The following is a 22,980-nucleotide window of genomic DNA, read 5'->3' on the forward strand; positions in this document are numbered from 1 at the left end:
CAGGAAGAAAGAATTGCTAGGGACTTCAGGGTCCAAGAGCTGAGACCAGAGCACTGCACAGCTTCTGGAAGCTCTCAGGCATCTCCGGCTGGCTCTACCTCCACTCGCCCTTCTTGGTTTGCTGGACCCTCCCAGGGACCACACGGGTAGCCGCAGTTTCCCTCCCCACCCCCCTTGGAACTACTTCTCCCCAGTAAACAGCTCGAACTGGAAGGGAGTGGAAGGTAGCTGAGCTCCAGGCTGTCCACTGCTCCCCACCCCAGGGATGTACTGGGAGGACCGGACCTGGCAGGGCCTGTCCCGATGACAGGCTGCTTTGGAGCAAAACAACTGACTCATGAATGGGGTTGTTTACTTCTTGTAAGCCCCAGGGGCTGGGCCACCTCTTGTCAGCTCCGCCAGCGTGGGGCTGGGGCCGGAGACAGTTGTCCAGCTCCTCGTGGATGCAGAGGCTGTGCTAGGTGGAGGAGAGCCTGGCATCTGATGCTGCTCTGCACAGCCTCTGCCCCAGGAAGCCCTTCTCCTCTGAGGAAGTGTTGGGTCCCTGCCCTCTGACATCGCCCAGCTGGACAGGGCAGAGAGCTCCCACGTCCAGGACTCTGCCTTTGGAGAGACCCCAGTCTGAAGCAGGTGGTAGGACCTCTGGCACCTAACCAGCTGTGAGCTTGGGCGAGTCACTTAAGCTCTCTAGGCTTCGGTTTGTCTGTCGATGATAATAATAGAACTTATCTCAGGGTGATGATAAGGGTTAAATGCATTAATTACATAAAGTGCTTGGGATAATTCCTGGCTCTTTGTAAATGCTCAATCCATGTTAGTTTATTTTTATTGCTATTATTGTTGTTACTATTATCGTTAAAATCACCCTCTAAAAGAGGGGAGGGACTCCTGCCCCCTGAAGGTCCCAGGCTTGCCCTCAGGGACTGGGCAGTGCAGCACAGCCCCATCAGGATCGGCAGCAAGGACAGATGTAGCAGCAGCTGGCCAATCCTGGGGACATAGATTCAGGGGTGTGTGGGTACGGAGTGCTGGGCGGGGGAGCCAGGAGAGACACCCTTTAGTCGGCCTCTAGCACCTTGTCTTTGTTCTCTTTCCTCTGGACAGTGTGTGTGCTCCTGAATCAGTGCAAAAGCAGAGTTCACTAGACTGGCACGGATGGGACCTTCCCTCCCTGTGCACTCATGCCCGTCAGCCCTGGGGAAGCGTGGGGTTCGCAGGGAACACAGAACAGAGTGGCGATACCCACAAAGTGGTCCTCACTGCGAACTGCAGTGCTGGCGCCAAGATAATTTCACATGAGTTTTTACGGTCAGTCTGCAATTAGCAGCAACTCTCAACGAGCCAGTTCTAAGGGGGCTGTGGCATTAACATCCCCGCCAGCACTGTCAACACACCCATCCTTTAATGCCCTTAAGCAGTCAGAGTTGAAGGGAATCCATTTATAACCCCCAGTAATTTGAATATAACCAATCACTCCTCAGTTATGTGTTTTCACAGTTAAGTGCTGTGTTTTTTCACTAGAAGCAGGGCATCCTGGGTTCCAGGGAACCTGAGCCGCACTTGCCCAGCCCCTTTCTGGTCCTCCCTCTCCCACTGTGGTTTCCATCCGGGTTTTGTAACTTAGAAAACGTCCTGCTCCTAAGAAAATTGCTTTTCCTACTCATAAGACAGGCAGGGCTATTCCCTTCTCACCTACCAGTGACACCCCATCCCTTCCCCGTTGGCCACCGCCCATGACCATTCACTTCCCGACTCTCAGAAGTCTCAGCGCTGGGCGAGCAGGACAGGTGAGGCTCGCCGCCGGGCTTTCGCTCCCCCCATCCCCCCGACCCCAGCTGACACAGTCACAGGCCATCCCAGTGAGACGTGGAGGATGGCAGTGACCCCGAGGCTTTCTCGGTGCCCTCTGTCCATCCCCTGATGGGGGATCGCCCACCTGAGGCTCTTCCCAAGCCCTTGTTCAGTCCGGAATCAGGCCTCCCCGCTCCATCCCAATGCCTGGCGATTCCGGGTTGCCCATCTGGGTGAGCTCAGGGAAGGCAGGTTCTTCAAACTGAAGCTCAACAAACCAGGATGCGGAAGGGAATGCAGCTGCTAGAACCATCATATACTTGAAGTTATATATTTAAACAATTATAGTAAAATCTGGTTTTATCTGTGGCTAATATCTTAAGTGCTTTTTTTTTTTTTTTTTTTTTTTGCGGTACGGTACGCGGGCCTCTCTCCGCTGTGGCCTCTCCCGTTGCGGAGCACAGGCTCCGGACGCGCAGGCTCAGCGGCCATGGCTCACGGGCCCAGCCGCTCCGCGGCACGTGGGCTCCTCCCGGACCGGGGCACGAACCCGCGTCCCCTGCATCGGCAGGCGGACTCTCGACCACTGCGCCACCAGGGAAGCCCTTCACCGCTTTTAAGTTTAAGAGTTCAGTGGTGGTGATCACATGGCCGTGTCACCATCACTGACGTCATCTCCAGGACTTTTTCATCTTCCCAAGCTGAAACTCTGCACCCGTTAAACACTGACGCCCCAGCCCCCTCTCCAGCCCCCCACCCCACCCTTCCTGTTTCTGTCTCTATGAGCTTGACTATTCTGAGGACCTCACAGAACTGGAAATCACACGGTATTTGTCTCTTTCGGACTGGTTTATTTCACTCAGCATCACGTCCTCAAGATGCATCCGTGTGATAGCAGTCGGAATTTCCTTCCCTTTCAGGGCCAAATAATATTCCATTGTATACACAGACCACAGTTTGTCTATCCATTTACGCACTGATGTACGTTTGGGTTGCTTGCTGTGAACATGAGTGTACAAATATTTCCTCAAGCATCTGCTTTCAATTCTTTCGGGTGCATTCTCAGCAGTGGAATTGCTAGATCATGTGTAGCTCTATTTTTAATTTTTTCGAGGAACCACATACAGTTTTCCAGAGTGGCCGCACCATTTTCCATCCCCACCCGCAGTGCGTGAGGGCTGCCTTTTCTCCACATTCTCGCCAACACTTGTTATTTTCCACGTGTTTGTTTTTTTAATAACAGCCATCGTGATGGGTATGAAGTGGTTTTAATCTGCATTTCCCTAATGACTAGAGACGCTGAACATCTTTTCATGTGTTTATTAGCCGTTCGTATGTCTTCTTTGCAGAAATATCTATTCAAGGCTTTTGTCCATTTTTTAATTAGGTTGCTTGGTTGTTGTGGTTAAGTTGTAGGAGTTCTTTATATATTCTGGGTATTAATCCCCTATCAGACATATGATTTGCACATATCTTCTCCCATTCTGTGGGTTGCCTTTTCATTCTGTTGATGGTGCCCTTTAATGCGCAAAAGTTTTTCATTTCAATCAAGTCTAGTTTATCTCTTGTTTCTTTTGTTGCCTACACTGTAGGTGTCATAGTCAAGAAATGATTGCCAAATCCAATGTCATGAACCTTTTCCCCAATGTTTTTCTCCAAGAGTTTTATAGCTGCTGAGGCTTTTTTTAGTTTTTTAAAAAAATTTAATTAATTAATTTATTTATTTTTGGCTGCATTGGGTCTTTGTTGCTGCGCGCAGGCTTTCTCTAGTTGCGGCGAGCGGGGGCTACTCTTAAGGCGGTGTGTGGGCTTCTTATTGCGGTGACTTCTCTTATTGCAGAGCATGGGCTCTAGGCGCGTGGGCTTCAGTAGTTGTGGCGCGCGGGCTTCAGTAGTTGTGGCACACGGGCTTCAGTAGCTGTGGCTCGCGGGCTCTAGAGCGCAGGCTCAGCAGTTGTGGCTCACGGGCTTAGTTGCTCCGCGGCACGTGGGATCTTCCCGGACCAGGGCTCGAACCCATGTCCCCTGCATTGGCAGGCGGATTCTTAACCACTGCACTACCAGGGGAGCCCGCTGCTGGGGCTTTTTAAAAATACAAATTCCAAGTCTCATGCCCGGCCTACCTCTCCTACCTCAGGAAGCCGTATTTTTCTGACGCTTCTCAGTGATTTGGGGGCTAGTCTGTCTTCCCATAAAGTTAACAAATCTTCTTCATAGTAACCCCGACAGCATCTTTCAGCCTTGATCTGGGTGGGCACAGTGCCGGGGGGGCTTATTCCACTCCAAATCGCATAAGATGACAAGAAAGCGTTTAAGTATTCACCTGAAATCTGCTTTACTTCTGCCTGTGGATTCGAATGTTGTCATCTGAGAAAAACAGACTAAATGGAAGTCTTTATCCACACATTTCAACACGTTCTTCATGATGGTTCAGATAGTCTCTTCTCTACAAAAGAAAGAGTCCCCAACTCATTTCAGTACTTCCTGAAATGACCCAGTTTTCCAGATCCCACCTGTCCTCGTTACCCTCCTCTGGAAGCTCTCAGGTTGTCAATGATCCTCTTAAAAATATGGCACCTGGACTGATCTGCCCGGTCCTGGCAGGGTGACATCCAGAGCCTGACGCCGGGGACAGCACCGGCTTGGCTGCCGGCTGCCCTAGGTGGCAGCTCAGGACATTTTTACCTCCTGAGAAGAGAAGAGGAATTTGTTTTTCTAAAAATAGGGAGGTCTGGAATTTAATCTAAATAAGGAGATGAGTTCCACCGTCATCTGCACACGCCTAACCCCCAGTGTTGGGGTGGGAGGTGGGGACGCTGCACCTACAGAGGTGAGTGTGGGCTCCGGCGGGGGTTGAGGGCGTGCGGATGGGGCTGTGCGTGCCCTCCAGCCCCTCCCTCCTTTGACTTGCACCCGCCTCTCACCGTCTCCTCACCGTCTCCACTTCCGTCTGTGTAAATGGTGGTCTGGGTGGGCAGGAACCCCAGCTGCGTCACCAGCAGTGCTGCTGTCACACCCTCCCGGGGGCGCCGTTCACCTGGGGTAGAGTAGTCTCTGCAGCCCTGGCAGGACCGCTGTCTGGCGACCTCGACCAAGGACCGCAGAGGTTTAGACAGAGCCCTGCGGGTGTGCCGGGGGGCAGCGGGGCTCCACCGTCAGGTGGTCCCTGCCCTGCGTGGCGGCTGGCTGCTCCTGTCCTGTCCCTATTCGTCCCCTCCTTCCCCAGCCTGTCCTCTTAAACCGTGCTTGGGAGCTCGGGAACAGATGGGATTCGTTTCCTCCTTGGTGCTGAAGTGTCCTGACGTTGAAAAATGTCAAATAAAATAAACTGCAGGCCCCGGTCTCCTCCCAGGCTGGCTTTTTGCTCCCAGAGGCAGGAGCCCAAGCCTTAACGAAAGCCTCCCGCCTTGCTGAGTGGCCTGGGCCTGGGCAGCCCCCTCCTGAGGAGGAACGTCACTCCCTGGGCTCCAGGTGGCTGATCCCAAGATGCCACACCGCACCCCTTTAGGGACAGAATCCTCCTACAAGGGGCACTGGGTTTGTAGGGTTTGTACAGAGAGAGGAGAACTCTGGAATGTGAGTGGGCAGGGAGGAGAGTCTTCCTCCTCTGCCCCTGTCTCCTCTGTTACGTGGCAGGCATTCCACCCCGTGGGCGGCTGGACCAGGCCGGGCTTCTGCCCGTGGAACACAAGGATTGGGGCAGAGGGGTAGGGGGCCATCGTGGGGAGGACCCGGCGTTCAAGTTCAGGAAGGAATCAGCTCCTGCCCTTGAAGGGCTTCACGTCTAAAAGATGCCTGCGGTGTCCACGGCAGCAGCAGAAGTGAGGCATAGTTGATGCAGACAGTGGCCGTTGCCTCTTCGGAGGTAATGTCTAACGGTGACCTGCAGCTTCATGCACGTGGCCTCGGCCGACCTTCTCTGGGCTCAGGGGAAGGAGCATCTGAGCAGCCGGGGCTCCCTCCTGAGCCCCCTCTAGCTCGCGGCGGCGTGGCACTAAGCAAGTTCCCAGCCCCTCTGAGTCTCCGTTTGCTCATTTGTAAAAAGGTCATCATTTGTGCCTGGGGAGGATCAAGTGGAAAAGAGTAAGAGTGCTCTAAAAAGTATGAAGAACTGTCGGTCTGAAATATTTATTCTGGTTTCAACGTACGGTTCTGTTCATTTAACTGGTGGCCTCTGGCTTAATTAGGGGCTGTTAGAGTATCCACGAGATTTCTTCAGCTTGACGGATGAGTTCACAGAGTTTGGGCTTTGACTCTGTTGAGGGGGGTGATCTCGTTTTGCATTTTTACACCGTCTTGATGTCCTTTCCGTCCTGTGGTGCAGAGTTAAATGAACCGGCATCGGAGCACAGCCTTGCCGACACGGCACGCCAGGACCGGCGGGGCTGCAGAGTGGTGTGGAGTACGGCTCGCGGCTAGACAGAGCCCTGGCTCTTCTCGTGAGCTCTGTGTGTCACTGCGGGTGCCTGCTCTCCCTCTGCCCGAGTTCCCTTGTCTAGAAAAAGCAGAGAGCGGTGGCACCCTAGTCTGTGAGGCTGGTGCGAGCACCGAATTAGTGAACACGTTTACTCTGTATATAGTAAGTGTTAGATGTTAGCCATTGGTGCCCGATGGTAGCAAGCTGGGGGCCCTAAGGTGTCACACGCACCTTCTGAAAGACGCGACAGTATTTGGAAAAGTGTGTGTTAACCTTCGTGCTTGTTCTGAGCCTCCCTGGGAGGAGGACACACTAAGCGGTTCACCAAGCAGGATGGCGGCGTCCTGACCCACTTCTGCCTGCTCATGCAGTGCTATCGTGTGGCAAAGGGTGCCCCTGTGCGGCTTGGAGACCACCGGCCACGGGTCCGGCGTGTGGCTGTGCAGTGTAGCAAACTCATTGCACACAGGACTGCGCGAGTGACCATGGGTCCTCTCCCGCCGTGACCTGGCTAACGGGGCTGTCTGTACCTCACTCAAACACGTGTGCTGTACATGAAGTGTGTCCTGGGATGGAGTCCCCAGAAGCAGACCTCGAGACAAAGATTTGCGTGGAGGTGGTTTATTTGGGAGGTGATTCCAGAAAGCACTGATGGGGGTGGGGAGGTGGGTCGGGGAGAGGAGGAAGCCAGTGCAGGATGCGTTCTGTGCGGGTCACTGTTGAGGTCAGCTGGGCTTGGGGGTTCTGGGGGATTACATGCCCACCCAGAGGGCCAGGAAGCCTGGATATTTATCTTTCGACGCCCAGTCGTTCCTGGCTGAGGGCGGCTCCCAGGGGCATTGCATCCTGGTGTTTTCTGCTGCTTCACGTAGACTGAGAGTCACAGGTGCCTGCAGAGCGGCTGTGTCTGTGTTTATGGGAACAGTAAGTGCAGAGGGGACATAGGTGGGATACCAGGGACATCAGTTATAAAGAGGGAAGATGGGAAGGGAGGAGCTGTGGAGTCAGATTCCTGGTCTGTTGGGAGCGAGGGGATGGCTTCAGAGAGCCAGTGGCTGTCGAAACACCCTTCATTCCTAAAACAGAATAGTGAAAGCATTGCTGAGAGTGTGCGGGGTGGAATCACAGGGTCTGTTCAGACCCAACAGGGTCGCTGGGAGGTTGCAGTGAGCCAGGTATTCCAGAGGGGCAGCTGGATGTGTGCTGGTTGCCAAGGCGACGGATGCAGGCAGAGGAGGGGCCCCTCTGGTGTGTCCTAGTAACCTACAGTTGAGCTGCCGGGTTCTCCCCGAGTTTGATGATATACAAGCTGGTTGACAGTCAAGACGGATAAGGGTTGCGGAAGCCGTGGAGACGGGTCTGGCACCTCCCCACCAGTCCTGCCCGCCTGCCTGCCTGTCCACTTGTCTCTTCTCCTTCATCGTCGGTCTCCTCCTTTCCCCACCCACACACCTTATGTTCTGGGATGAGCCAGCTGGGCTCGTGGAGTGCTGGAAATTCCATGCAATCTGATATTACAGGAAGAGCCCAAGTCTGGAGTGGGCTCAGATCCCAGCTCTGAGGCTTTGGGGAGGCTGTGCGTCCATTCTGGTGGGGCTGGTCCAACGGGAATAGGGTCGTCGTGAGACTGTTATGGAGTACATCGTAATAACGTGCTAGGTATACAGCAGGTGCTCGGCAAATGTTACCTACCTCCCCTCTCTCGGTCGGCACCTAGAAAACCAACGCTCTGAAGGCCGCCTGCAGAGGGGGACTTGCCCAACTGGGGGGTTGGGGGGGGATACCTAGTCGCTCACTTGTCTGTGCCCGGTTCCTCCCGCCACCCCTGCTGGAAGCCTCCCCAAATTCACCCCATTGCAGTGGGACTGCTACCCGACTAGGGGTCGTCCTGGAACTTGTGTGTATAATTTGTGCTGTAGTAACTTGTGCTTTTATAATTCTCTAACAATTGCACGGCACATGTGGTTTACAAAACACTTCTGTGGCACTGTCTTATTTAATCTTAATAGCTCTGTGAATCAGGTATTCTTTTCCCCAATTTACAAGCAAGGAAAGTGGAACTCGGCTTCACTGGCTGGCCAGGAGCTCATAACTTAAAAGTGGCAGCATGGGAGCAGAGCCGGGCGCCTCCGACATCTGCCCTCCCCGTCCCGTGCTCTCTCCAGCTCGCCCACTGCCTCCATTTGTGTGTAGTATGTGTGTCCCTAAGCTTGGGGGCGGGGGTCACAGGCCTTACTGCCACTGCAGAAGGAGCTTCCCTCAACACCCAGCAGGCCGTGCTGCTGGAGGCCCCCTCCCGGAAGGCCCCTAAGTGACTGCTCCGTCTTCAAGGATAGGGTCGTGCTTTGCAAACCACAGAGCAGCCACAGCCGGGAGCTCAGGGCAAGGGCAGAAGGAGCGACGCGCGCCTCATGAATACAGGCTCTGTCGACCGTGGCTCAAAGGCTGAGCTGTCCCAGGATGCTCGCGAGGGGCCAGCTCTGGCCTCTGGGGTATCAGATGTCTCTGGCCAGGCAGCAAAGGACCATTCACTGCGGCTGAAGAAAGGCCAGCAGGCCAGGCTGGGCACCCACCCCCTGAGCTGTGCACGGGCTGCCCCAGAGAGGCTGCAGGACTGAGTTGCTGTTGCCCGTACGTTGGGGCCATGATGGAGCTAGCACAGGCAGATGCATTGAGGTCTGGATTTGGAAAACAGGCAGAACGAGTCAGGCCTTGAGAGACCGCAGGCAGGCAGCTATGGTAGAGACAGACAAGGGCTCACCAATCCACAGGTCAGGGTGACGGAGAGACGGGTGGACAAGATGATGCTGGGGCTGGCGCAGGCGGTAAACAGAGCCAGTGCGCGGGACGTGCAGCCAAGCGGGGGCGAGGGGAGAGCCACCCAGACACACGTGTGAGGGGCTGGATACAAAGAGGCTTCCCTGGCAGAGGGCAGGGCGTGTGCCAGCCACACAGGCCGCAGAGCGTCCGAGAGGTGGAGGGACCAGTGTCTCACCAGCCCGCCTGCTCTGCCCGCCTTGGCCGGCTCGTATTAAGAGGGGTCCAGGGAGTTCCCTGGTGGTCCAGCGGGGAAGATTCTGCGCTCCCAGTGCAGGAGGCATGGGTTCGATCCCTGGTCGGGGAACTAGAGCCCCCCCCATGCATTCCGCAGCTAACAGTCAGCATGCCGCAACTAAGACCCGGCGCACGTAACCAAATAACTATTAAGAGGGGTCTGCCCTGTGCCCTGTCCCTTCCTTCTTGTGGGTCGTCTCCAGCCAGACCCGGGGACACGTCTCCACCGTCGCGGCTGCCCTCTGCTCCTGACCGCTCAGCCCCGTCCAGCCCCTTCCCTGTCTCCTCTCCTCACTGGCCACTCAGTCTCTCAGCCTCCTCTTCCTTGTCTGGCTTCTGTCTCGGCCCCTGTGGGTCCGATGACAAAGGGGCAGTTCAGGAGCAATGCTGTCCCCATGGACAGAGCCCGGCGGTGGCACTTCCGGCAGCAGAGGCTCCCAGGACGCAGCTTCCCGCCGAGTATGATGAGAAGAGGAGGCACAGCTATCACCTGCCTGTCACCGTCCCCTCTGAGCGGCAAGCCGCTGCAGCCGCCCTGTGCCCGTGCTCACCTTTCCTCGATGGTCCCCGTGTGAGGTCCTTTCTTCCCGGCTCCGAGCGGTCGCCCCTGTGGTCTGGGTGGTAGCAGCCGTCCCGTCCCTTGGGGCTCCTCCAGTCCCTGTGGTTAGCTTCCTGTTCTTGAGAGATAGGCCAGCGCCATCGGTGGGGCGCTCCAGAGGCCAGTTGCCCCGGATTTATCCTCGGTTTGCCGCTGTGGCCTGCGTGACCCTGGATAAGTGACTTAGCCTCAGCGTCTGAAGGGAAAGGGGATGACAGTGCCCACCTCATGCTGCTTATTCACATGGTCAGTAAGTACTTCTAGAGACCTGCTGTACGGACACTTGGGCGTACAGCAGGAGAAAAAGTCATCATTCTTAAACTCATATACAAAAGAGAGAAGGCAAACCAGCCAGCAGGTAACTACATGGTAGATCGGGCGGTGCTGTGCGTCATAAAGGAAGATGAAGCAGGGTGAGGAACAGAGGGGTGGGTGGGGGCTGTTGGGGAGCGTGGTCAGGGAAAACTCTCCAGTAGCTGATGCCCAGAAGAGCATGTGCAAAGACCCTGGGGCAAGAATGGGCGTGTGTTCAGGGAAATGCAGGGAGGTCCGTGTGGCTGAAGCAGAGTAAACAAGACAGACGGTGATCAGAAATGAGGTCAGGGTGTAGCCAGGGGCCAGGTAGTACAGGTGAGGGGCAGCCACAGGCAGCTTCCAGGCAGAGAAGCAATGAGATCGGACACGTGTTGCAAAGTGTCTGCCTGGCTCCTGTGAGGGGGCAGCGAAAGGAAGCTGCTGGGATCATCTGGGCGGGGCCGGGTGGGGCGGGAGGCAGAGACTGGAGCTCCAGCTCAGGAACGGGGAACCTGGGTCAGCGGGTGCTTCGGCCAACCTGAGATCACTGCACTGTCCTCGGGGGTCTCACACTCATACACACACTCACACACACACTCGCGTCTGCCCGGGGGCAGCTGAAGGTCCAGCAGGCCCTGTGGAGGGCGGGCAGCCTCCTGCTGTCTCCGTTCCCACTGCCCCATCTGTCCTGCGCTCTCAGAACCACACAGAGACGCTGAGGTTTGGGACGATGTGAAACAGTTGCCCACTGTGTGCGATCTGGCAGGACGCCGCCTCTCCCAGCTGCAGGGTGGCAGGGAAGGCAGGCCTCCTCAGAGGTTGTGTAAATATTTGGGAAGCAGGCACACAGCTGGGAGTGCGACCCCCTCCTCCAGCTGGCTCGTTTGCTGCCCCAGGAACATCTCAGCCGGACCTGGGGCTGGGCTTTGGGACACCCCACCACGCATGCATCTGCCCTCCAGGCCCGACCCACACTCTCCCACCCACTCTCCACCTCTCCCTTGGAGCCCAGGCTGCCCTGGGGAGGGAGTTGGAAAGAAGTGGTAGCACCGCCCCAGAGCCAGGCGGCCTGGGCCTGCAGAAGGGCTGCCCTTCCTCAGCCCACCTTCCCTCCCCGTGAACACCTGGGCGCCGAGCCAGAGGAGCTCTAAGGCTGTTTCGGCTCTGACATTCCACATCTCCAGCCATGAGAAGTGTGTCTGTGGGGGGCTCAGGCACAGCCCTAAGGGGTCCAGAGCCGAGAGAGCTCGCCAGGGTCACGCACAGGGAGCCCTTGAAGGCCCGGGCCTCCCTGAGAGGCCAAGAAGCCCACCGGGGATCCGACAGCCCCTGGCCTGGGACCCACGTCATCACGGCTCCCATGCCTGGGGCCAGAATACCCGAGGCCACGCTCTCAACCTTCCTGAGCGTGAATGTCCTAAAGCAAGTGGAGACTAACACCTGCCTCACCCTAGATCGCTAGGTTGTTTGAGAATGAAATCCTATGTTATGATGGGAATGTGCTACCCAGAGGCCGGGAATGATTTTTATAGATTTCTTCTATCAAGGTCACAACAGATGATCCCCCAGAATTCAGTGGGGTCATTGGGGGACCCGGGGGTAGGTTTGTAAAAGCAGAGATTAGAGATGTAGTGAGGTCATTCCCCATGGACAGCGCGAGGCCCCACCAGTGTGGACACCGGCTAACTCACCGCCCCCCGCCCCCCGCATTCTGGGCTGACTCTCTCTCATCACCCCTGTCTGTGTGGTGAAACGCTCTTTGTTCTGTCTGCCCGGATGCTACCAGCTCGGTGCGCGCGGCCAGGACGTGCAGGGGTCTCCGGGCCCAGCTTCCCCCGAGAGCCGAGGGTCTCGTCTGCTGGCCGAGACCTGTGCAGGGGCAGAGACTTTCCTACCTAAAGGAGGGAACAGCCTCGTAACTGAGGGGAAAGAGGGGAGTAGGCATCGGTCCAGAGACAGAGCCTGCCCTGGTACCTAGTCTTCTGAGGGGTCTCACTTCCCTGGCTCACCAGGAATCAGGGGTGCGGCCAGGGCCCAGACAGGTGAGACGGGACCTCAGACCACATGGCCCTTCCTGGCAAGTCCTTCTCTTCTTCTCTTGCCTCTAATCAGCCCCGTCTGCCTTGAGACTGTCGTTAGGGAGAGGACCAGGGCCTCCCACAGTCTCCTCGGATGTCTCTGTTGGAAACGGAACATTGGTCCAGAGCCCTGGGGACTGAGATCCCAGGTGTGTGTGGCGAGGGGTAGGGGAGGGAATCAGGCTGAAAGATGCGTGCGTGTTAGTCTCTGCGCCGTCCTGTGCTTTGCACGTTTCCTGGCCTCCCTGTGCCTCAGTTTCCCCCTTGTAAAGAGCCTCTCTGCTGGGCCTGGCACAGGGGACACACGTGATCTGGGCTCCCGAGGGCTGTGAAGAGGAGGCTGTCTGAGATGCAGGCCTTTTCCCTCTCTGGCTGGGTTTTCTTTCTGGAAAAGAGCCTAACTCTCAGCTCCCTCTCAGCAGGTGTCTCCCCCTTCACCCTGCCGCAGGCTACAACTCTGCAGCCTGGGACCCAGAAGGAAGAGCTCAGTCACCCCTGTGTGCCCCTCACTGTGGTCAGAGCAGCTGGGCCACGCCCCCCATACTTGGCCACACCCCCGTGAGGGGCGAGGTCGGGGCTGCTGACCCGAGAGGCCTCAGTTTCCTGTCTTCACAGAGGCCCCCACACAGCACTGCTGTCCAGTTACCCAACGCGCCTTGACCTGGTGGCTGGGAATAGCAGGTGCTAATTTGCATGCTATTCATTTAAGGAGCAGAGTCTCCAGGGACCCTGTCCTTACCCTGTGGAAGCCTCTACCAAGCAGGAGGGTGGGTCCCAAGCTGGAGGAAGGTAGGGTCTCCTTGCAGCCCACCTTCCTCCTTGAGGAGGAAAGAGGAACTTATGCAGGGAAACCTCAGATCCTTTTGGGTTCTGACAGGAACCAGTTCCAAGGAGGAGGGGGTTTACAGATCCTCCAGCCCAGAATCCTCTTAGCAGGGGACTCAGAAATCTGGGACCCCTTCCCTGGGCTGAGCTGCTGGCTGGCTTGCTCTCTTTCTGGCCAGTTCCCCCATCGCTGTTGGGGGTGAAATGCAGGGAGGGGAGGGCTGCAGGGAGGGTGGGCGGCGGCTGGGTGTGACACAGGGGGAGAGGCCCACAGCTCAGCAGGGCTGTGAAGGCCGTCATGGTGTGTGTGTGGCGGGCAGCGGGGGAGGGGGGAGCGGATGGCTCAGTTCCCTGCACAAAAATCTAGTCCTCCAAGTAAACCCCTGTGCCTTACCCTCTTCAGGCCTCCCCTCCCTTCCTCCCTCCCTCCCTCCCTCCAGGCTCAGCCCAGAAAGCCACAAAGGAGGAAACCTGATGGAAAACGCACAGCTAGATCTAGAGGAAAACATCCCCTGCTGGTGACATTCCTCTGGCTGAGACAAAGTCATTTTACCCGGGATTCCATGCTGGCTGGGGCTAAAGAGAATCCCTCACGGTGCACGTCCCTCCCGCGTAAGCTGTTCCCCAGATGACCCAGGCGGGCCCCAGCGCAGAGGATCCATCCCGCTCACCCTCCATGTAGGCTGGTGGCGAGGATGGGGTGCAGGGAAGTTACAGAAGAGCCCGGGTGGGGCCTGGCCCGGGCCACGAGGTGGGAGATGCTGCTGCAGAGCCTGCATTCCTCGGATTCCCCCCCACAGCTGCTCAGCCTGGACCCTGGTGCACCTTTCCTGAATCTCACCACCCAACCACTCAGAGACAGTAAAGGGAATGGAAATCGATTCCCTGCCATGCTAGGGGGTCGCCTGACAGCTCGGTGCTGGGATCACTGCAGCTCTTTACTCCCCTTTGGGCTCAAAGCGTATTTGGAAAACTTGGCCGCAGCACATGCACCCTCAGAAACAGACCCCTCCGCAACTCAGTCTGTTCAGGGATCCAGGACAGAGCTCCCTTTGAGAGGTTTCCCGCCCTCCAGAGCTGCGGTTCACCCCTTAGAGCTGCAGCCCCAGGTCAGTGGCGCTGGGCACTCAGAGGACTAGAGCCAGGCGGGCTTTTAGGGAGAAGGGCCATGCTCGGGTCTCAGAGCACCGTCCACACCTCCCTGAAGGTGGGGAGTGCGGAGGGGCTCTGGAGGGGTGTGACTCTCCTCTGCCTTAACAGCCGGGACCGCCGAAGTTCAGAGATGAGAGGCCTAGGGGAACACGCTGGCCTGGGTCTCTGCGTGGGGCTGTCACACACGCTGCCCAAACCCAGAGATACTGCTGCTCTGTGGTTCAAGCTCAGGCCTTCGGGCCTTTAAAAAACTTCCATTGCTGGCGTTGTTTCTGTTGCTTTAAGAAATTGCGGATGTAATCTGTCCATATCTAAGATACAGTCTTTCCCCTTTGCCCGGGTCACTTTGGGGTTGGGAGCGACCTTACACACTCAGACCCTCCCAGGAGCAGGGATGGGCTGGAAGAAGGTGGGCGCAGCAGTGCAGCCCCCGTGCAGCCCCTCTCTCCGCAACGGGGGGCGGGGGGGGGGTTAAGTTACCAGGAATTCCCTGAGGGGAGAGACGCTCTGTGGGAGAGCCCTCCCACTGATCCCACTTTTCTTTACTCTGCACTAAAATCTTTACATCTTTCTTCCTGATCAGTGAACTGGAAATGCCTCCTGGATGCAGGCACAGACCCTTGCGTGGTGTGCTTTCTCCCCACAACCAGCCCCAACGTGCACGCCGCCCTGTCCCCCCCCCGCCCCCCGCGGGAGGAAGGTGAGCCCCGCCCCCCGTCAGTGGTCAGCACTTTTCAGGTCGCCCACCCTGTAAGGAGGACAGCTCCTGAGCAGCCTCTGGCTCTTGCACCCCGTCTGCCCTTCACCCCCTCGGCACCCCCGCCGACCTTGCTGCAGGCGCTGTACTGATCCCGGGCTCTTACTTGGTCTGATTTAAAAGCCTGGAAGGGGGCCAGGAGGGAGCTGGGAGGAAGCCCTCCGGGGAGGGTCCAGCTTCCCCGACCCGTGCCCACCAGCGCACGCGGGCCCCCTGTCCCCAGAGACCTGGGATGCCCACACGCGTCTGCCCGCGTAGCCCGAGGAAGAGCCCGGGTCGACCCGCGGCGGGGGGGTGGTGGTGGCCCGCAGCCGGCGTCGGGGGGGGGAGGAGGGGGATGTGACCCGCAGCCGCCCGGCGGAGACCGAGACCCCAGCCGCCGGCACCTCCCGGCCCCCGAGCCCCGGAACTGCCGCGCCGCGGCGGCTCTTTGTCTACCTGCTCCGGGCGTTAAAGGGCCCGCTCGCAGTCGGGGCTCGGGACCCGAGGCGGCGACGGGAAGTGGGGCTCTGTCGCTTTAAGTGCAGCTGGAGCGGTGAGTCGGGCGGGCGGGGGGAGGAGGGAGCGAGGGGCGAGGGCTGGTCCCGGGTCTCCGGCCGTCCGCGTGGCCGCGCTCAGACCTCCGCTGGTCGGCCGGGCGGGCGCGGCGCCGGCGCGGGGTTGCCGGCGGCCGAGGGCCGCTGCGCCGGGAGGATGCTGCATTTGCCCCTGCCCAGGGCGGGAAGGACGAATTTCTCCCGCAGGTAAGCGCCCCGCCGCGCGCCGGCCCTTCGCTGCCGCAGCCTTGCCGGGGGCGGGGGGGGGGGGGGGGTCCGCACGCTGGAGGGTCTTGACCGCCCTAGCGTCGCGGACCTAGGGGACGGCAGCGCCACCTGAACCTCTGGCTCCCCCCGAGCGTTTGGCCTGTTGGCCTTGGGGTTGGAGGTCGGGGTGCGGAGGGATCTCGGTAGGGGGAGGAAAACAGGGGGCGTGCGACCCCGGGGACCAGGACGGACCTGGGACAATAGCACGACTGGACAGAACTTCCCTGGTTCCCTGCAGTGTGGTGGGGCCGGGGGTCTTGGGGACCTGGGGAGTGGAAAGCGAGGGGGCTTCGCCCCTAGCCGGGTTCCCCCGGCCCCAGAAGCTCTGGGGTGAAGGGAGGTGGTGGAGGTGTAGGCTGAGACCTGAGTGGGCGCCGGGCTGAATTTATGACGCCACAGCCGACTGGATCCCTCAGGGAGAAGTGAAGCCCGGGACCCTACTCTGGGAGGGGATGAGAGCCGGCTGATTGGGGAACAGACACCGGCCCTGTAAGGTGAGGGTCGGGCACTCAGGCTCCCCACTAAGAGGCAGTGACTGACCGTGGCCAGCCCTGCGACCCTGCCAGCCGACTTAGAAACCGCGCTTCCAGGAGAGGATTAGGGAATTCCAGCCACCCGGGGAAGAGGGCTGCTGCTGTCTGGTGTTCCTGGGAGCTTCCCACCCCGGTGTGCACCTTCCCTCCCCTCAGCCTCCCTTCGGACCTGTGGGGCTGAAGGAAGTTGGGGACTGGGGAGTTGAACGGGAGGCCGATGCTCCTTGCTGTGACCACTCCACACCCCCAGCCCCTAGACCCCTGACTTGCACCCTGTGCTCCTCCCCCGAGGTTCCTAGGAGGGAACCCAATGCAGTTCTGCCCACGCAGGCTCAGGGTCAGAGCAGAGCAGTGGGTAAGGCCTGGTGAAGGGGGGCAACCCCAGCACCCGGAGCCCCTCGGAAGCCTGTCCTGCCGCCCTCCAACTTGGGACCCTTGGAGTCACTTTGCTAAGCTGACTGGTGGGCCTGGGGGTGTTGTAAGAGGAACCAATTCATGAACAGAGAATATTCTAGAGAACAGAAGTCTATTCAGGGACCTGTGGGAATTCCTGTTTGTGCTGGGATCCCGGGCCGAGTCCTGAGGCCCTGGCCCTGGCAAAGGCAGAGGGGAGGGTGCCTTCCTGACCTCCCCTAACCCCACTGCCACCACTGCCACCCCAGCTCAGAACCCACTCCAGGTCCACATGGGGTGTGTCTGAGGACCGTTATAGTTGCACTGGTTCTACTATTAAGTTCTCCCCCCAGCGCCCCCCAGCCCCATGGCAGAAGAGGTGAAAATCTCTTGGTTGGTCCCAGCACCCTTACCTGAACGCACCACGCCTTTCTTCCTCCACCAGCCTTTGCTAGGTGACCCCATCATGCCTTGGCATGGAATCCTCCCTGCTCCCTTCCTCTGCTCCACCCCACCCCACCCCAGGAGACCCAGGCTCTTTACAGTGAGCTCAGCATCCGGTCCTGAATCCACAGCTGTTGGGTACTCACTCACCTATTCTCTTACCAGAATCTGACTTCTGGGCAGGTGTGCCAGGTGTGCCTTAGCCTGAGGACAGAGCAGGTCGAGTTACACCTACCCAGCCTGCCAGCTGCCGGCTGGGCTGGGCCGGGCTGGGCCTGTGGTTTCCTTTTCACGCAAGCCCAAAACCTTCAGGGGGATTGTAGTTAGTAGGCAAGGAGAGAGGGGATGTCATAAACTGGAGGTCAGGCCGAGAATTGACAGAGTTCAAATGTAAACTTTAACTGCCCTGGCTCTCATCCACCGAGGGAGGGCTTAGCCCAAGCCTTCGCTCTGGGGACAGCTCAGAACCTAACTTGTAAATGATGTTTGATTGGGGCCAACAGGGATCAAAGAGACGCTTCCCTGCAGGCTCAGGTCCCCCACCCCCCACACACACACACACTCTGCAGGAGACAGCTGGGGAGGATGTGAGTGAGGTCTCAGGGTGAATGGCTTATTGGCCCTCCAGTATCTCCAGGACCAGCTTTTGATGAGCTGAGCTGTGATCAGTCCTGGGCCTTTCCTCCCCAGATGCCTGGGATTGTTGCATCTACGGGGGAGGCGGTTTCCATTGGTGCCATTCTCGCACATCTCAAGTGTTAGGATCTCTCCTGGAGATCCCTGTCTTCTCCTGCCCCAGCAAACCCCGTCCTCGGTGTCTCCCAAGCAGGAAACCTGGAGTGCAGGCATCTGTCCCATTCAGCCCTCCTGGACTCCCTCCTGGGAAGGGCCCTGAGCTAGAGCCTGGGGACCCTTGGGAATGGGACCTGCTCACAGAGACCCTGGGGCAGAGGGTGTGGACCTGGCACAGAACCAGCCCCTGTGAGGGGACAGAAGGCCTCGGGACAGCAGAGCCAGTGGCTGCTTCTGGTTAGAGGGTTTTACGGGGCTAGGCTTGCATGCCAAGGGCAGGCTGCATTTGCTGGCTGGACCTCTCCCTGCAGAGCCCTGCCCGCTGATTGGGAGGCAGGAGGAGATAGGGCAGAGGAAGGCTGGGTGTGGCGGCAGCCTGCGCCCACATCTGAGCCAGTCACTTCTAACCACTATAACAAGACGCTCCGGACAACGCCTGTGCCGAGGGCTTTGAAAACGCTTGCTTGTTTAATCCCACGGCAAGCACGGGAGGTGCATTTTACTGTCATCCCGTTTCACAGATGAAGAAACTGAGCCACAGGGTGGTTCAGTGAACCTACCTGAGATCCCAGTGGTGGGATCTGCCTGACTCTAGTCAACCTTTAAACCCTGCCCCAAGGAACCTGTTCTCACTGACGCTAATCTGGGCCCAGGGGATGCTCCACGCTGAAACCGCAGAAGCTGCAGGTAGTAGCAGCCTCACAGAGGTCGAGTGAGAGCTGGCCTGACCGCTGGTGGGTGTCGTGGGAAGAGCCCTGGACTCGGAGTCCACCAACCCGATCCGGACTCTGGCTCCACTGCTGATTCACTTTGTGACGTTAGTTGCTTGGCTTCTTGTCTCAGTTTCCTTCTGGAGCTCCTGACCCGTCCACCTCGTGGGACGTGGGAATGACAGTGAGATGATGTGACAAGCAGAGTGCTCTCAACACCTGAGCCTTCCCGGATGATATCGCACAGCCAAGGTCCCTCCCAGGCAGCAGGGCTCCCTCCTCGATTCTCCAGGCCGCTCTTTTCCCTCAGCATCCTTCCCTGCCATCTTGCTGGGACCCTAACGAAGGTGCCCATCAGTGTAATAGACTAAACAGGTCTTGGCTTAGAATATATCTTGGATTTTTACGTAAATTCTTAATTGTTCATCTTCAGATTTCTATTCAGTCCAAGTTCTGTGCTAACTAGGATAGCATATTTATACATCCTATTCTTTTTTTTTTTTGCATTACGCGGACCTCTCACTGCTGTGGCCTCTCCCGTTGCGGAGCACAGGCTCCGGACGTGCAGGCTCAGCGGCCATGGCTCACGGGCCCAGCCGCTCCGCGGTATGTGGGATCTTCCCGGACCGGGGCACGAACCCGCGTCCCCTTCATCGGCAGGCGGACTCTCAACCACTGCGCCACCAGGGAAGCCCATATATATACATCCTATTCTTGATAGCAAACTTGAAAAAAACTTAATCATTAAAAAAACCCAGCCGTTATTTATTCAGCCTTTTACTGTGTGATAACTTTGGGCCCGCCACCGTGCTGGGTGCTGGAGGAACAGCAGATCCCTGAGGAGCTCACATCTGTTCATTTCTTCAACAAAGTGTCGTGAGTGCCCCCCAGATGCAGGCACAGTGCTGCGAACAGGGGACACAGTGGTGCACAGCCCCTGCCATCAGGGAGCTTGGAGTCTTAGAGTGGAAACAGACTAACAGAAGCAGCAGACACATACATACGGTATTTGGAATCGGGAGACATGTGAGAAGCGATCACGCAGGAGGAAGCAGTCTGTGGAGGAGCCGGGGAGGCACATCACTGTGGTACCTGCTCATACGTGCGGTAGCTGGAAGCAGGCAAGGCAGGAGGGCTTCATGGAGAAGGTGGCATTTTCCTTGAGCCTTGAAGGTAAAGTAAGAGTTTTCCAGAGGAACATGAGCTCCTTCGAGAAGCGAGGGAGGAGCGTTCCTCGGTAGAGCGGTTCTGTGTCATCTTCCAGCTTCTCTGCCCAGACCCACCATCACCGGGGTACCTCCCATCACACAGACTCCTGGTCTGAGATGGAATCCTCTGAGACAGACAACTGTATACATTCTCACCTGCTCAGCCCCACCAGGAATCCTGCCTGAAAACCTTTGATCCGATAGCACAACTGGCTTGTTTCCTCTGGACCTGGATCCAGTGTCATCTCACATTAAGTTCATGGCCAGGGTAACAGACTGCCCTCGCCCTTGCCCTTAAAGCAGAGTGAAATAATGCTACCCCCATGGAGAATACATAGCTTGTGAGAATTCATCCTCGGCCTAACTGTCTTGGGATGCCTCAGGAATTTCCTAGAAATAGTAAATTCCTGGACATTCCTGGCCATGTGAAGCCACTATTGAAGACTGATACATTGTTGGGGGGAACATGGTGAGAAGGAAAGAACATCATGACCCCTTCACCCCCCTACCACCCCACCCCCGCCGTGCACGTGTGCACACGCATGGCAGCCTGGCCGCTGGTCCTGTTAGCACAGTCGGGAGATGCTTGGTGTGACCTGTGTGCCGACAGAGGGTGGAGCAGATGTGAGTTGCCTCATAAGCTAGTTTTCCTCAGTGTGTTGCTACCGGGGCCATTTGAGTAGCAGGAAGGTTATTCAAAAGAGGAGATCGGAGGGAAGCCGCGTACCTGCCTTCCCTGCTGAGTGTCAAGCTGGGTGTTGTATTTTTACCTTGTTTATTCCGTACGATGATCTTGAAAGGCTGGTGGTGACATGACCATTTGGGGGCTGCGGGTGTGTTTCAGGGAGGGCAGTGCCTGTCCCAAGTCACAGGCGGTAAGTAGTGAAGCAGAAATTCATACACAGCCTGGCTAGCTCCTCTGCCCATCCCACTCTGGGCTGGATGTCGGGCTAAGGGGCTTGGTGCTTTCTGTAAGCTGGAGAACACTGGGGCTCCCTCAGGTACGGTCGCTTTCTGGAAACAAGAGCTGCTGATAAATCAGCTTCTCCAACCTCCAGGGAAGCTCCTTTCCAACTTACCTATTTAAGCTTTTCCCCCATAGTCATTCATTACATGATGGTGGTTTTGCCCAATCACAGATTCCTGGGGGCAGAGACTCTTATTCAAGTGATGCATATATGGAATTAATAATGGTCTTTTGGGGCTTCCCTGGTGGCGCAGTGGTTGAGAGTCCGCCTGCCGATGCAGAGGACGCGGGTTCGTGCCCTGGTCCGGGAAGATCCCACGTGCCGCGGAGCGGCTGGGCCCGTGAGCCATGGCCGCTGAGCCTGCGCGTCCGGAGCCTGTGCTCCGCAGCGGGAGAGCCCACAACAGTGAGAGGCCCGCGTACCGCCAAAAAAAAAAAATAATAATAATGGTCTTTTGATGATGATAACACAGAGCCACCAGGGTCCCATCAAGACGGCTTATATAACAGGTCAGATGTGGATAAACCGTGTGTTTTAAAATTTTATTTTATTGAAGTAGAGTTGATTTACAATGTTGTGTTAATTTCTGCTGTACAGCAAAGTGATTCAATTATACATATATACATTCTTTTTCATATTCTCTTCCATTATGGTTTATCACAGGATATTGACTATAGTTCCAAAGGGTGGGTAGGGGAGGGATGGATTGGGAGTTTGGGATTAGTGGATATACCATATTTATCCTGTGCCCTGTCACGCTAGCTCTTTAGGGTCAAACGGCTACGTGAAATAAAAGCAAATCAGTTCTCCACGAGCACGTACTGATTAATTGCCTGCTGCGTGCCAAGAATTGTTGTGATCGCTGCAGGGGGAACAACAGACAACTTATTCCGATCCACGTGGTGGTACGATTAACTTGTAACAGAGTGAGATATTGGCTTCTGACACTAGGAATAACAGTAGCTGGAAGTAGGAAGCAAGCAAGTCAGAAACAGAAGAGATTTACGCCCAGGTCAGGGAGCAGCAGTTAGGAGGGCAGTGAGTGTGGCGAAGTTACGGCAAGTCCAAATGCAGACTGCAAGGACATTTGGGGGAAGGATTTCAGTTATGAAGGAAGAGGGAGGGGGCCCTGGGCCCAAGAGGCACCTTGGAAAGACCTCACGGGGCAGCGGGATCAGTGGGTGACATGGGAAGAGACTGGAACGAGGGCGCATCCCCCGCCATCTCTGATGTCCGGCCAGGCCCGTTCTTGTGGCTGTGTGGGCAGGTGTCCGGTGCACGCATGCTCCTGCAGGGGTGTGTGTGCTCGTGTGTGTGTGTGTGCACGCGCGCACACACATGCACACACATGCGTGCGTGCATGAAAATGTTGTTTTTCAGCTTGGAGCATTCTCCCACGGCTTACTTGAAATTCTTCTATAAGGCTATACCAGACGACCAGGTTTTGATCCTGGTGACCTGCCAACTGTGATTTTAAGACTAGGTTTTTAACAGCCTTAAAACAGGAGTAGTATTTCTGCCAGTGGGTAGAATTATGGCTCAGAGGCCCAAAAGGGAAACAAATCCTTGGGATTTATTCTTGGGTGTCCCGGGTTTCTGGAGTTTGAGCCCCTGTACGCAGGGACTGAGGCGTACATCCTGGAACCGGTTCCTTAATTCTCTCTGAAGGGAGGCTGAAAAGCATGGCTGGTTCATCAGATCTGGGAACAGAGGCCTCTGTCTGGGAAGAGCTCCCGACGGAAACCCTTGTTAACGTGGAGGTGTCTTTCCACATTTTGGATATCTGTGCCATTTCTTCCTGTTTACTCTGTTAAGTATGTGTTCGATTCCCATAATTTGTACTGGTTCTCCCACTTAAGCTTCTCGCTCATAAATTCTAGGTAAATATCCTTGTAATTTCCAGGCCCTGGGTTCCCAGCCCAGATTTCCATACCTGCTGCTTCTGAGAGCTTCTCTTTGGGGCGTTGCTTTCCCAGAACTCAGCTCCCACAGCAGCCCCTCGGGCGTGGGCCCCTCATACATGGGCTTCGTGCTTAACAACTTTGCCTTTCGGGCTTGTATTGAGCTGCCCTTGGGGAAGACTTCTGAATCACCTTTTCCTGCAAAGGTGGCTCCTCTGAACGAGGAAAACTCATAAAGGCCACTATTCTCAGTGCTATAGTA

General features: G+C 56.9%; 1 protein-coding gene across 5 annotated transcripts in view; it reads left to right on the top strand.

The window, feature by feature from the left end:
* Positions 1–22,980, top strand: part of NAV1 (neuron navigator 1) — a 210,899-nt gene that overhangs the window by 132,656 nt on the left and 55,263 nt on the right. The window contains exon 1 of one of the 5 annotated variants that reach the window (XM_049695809.1): positions 15,518–15,709. The exons of 3 other annotated variants lie outside the window; for them this stretch is intronic. In XM_049695809.1, coding sequence (XP_049551766.1) covers positions 15,660–15,709 — 50 coding nt within the window. In that variant the 5' untranslated portion in view covers positions 15,518–15,659. Of the gene's footprint in view, positions 1–15,517; positions 15,710–22,980 lie in introns of those variants that run through there. One more of the 5 variants, XM_049695811.1, reaches the window with a different exon arrangement.

This window comes from Orcinus orca, chromosome 1 (genome assembly GCF_937001465.1).
Source record: "Orcinus orca chromosome 1, mOrcOrc1.1, whole genome shotgun sequence".
NCBI lineage: Eukaryota > Metazoa > Chordata > Mammalia > Artiodactyla > Delphinidae > Orcinus > Orcinus orca.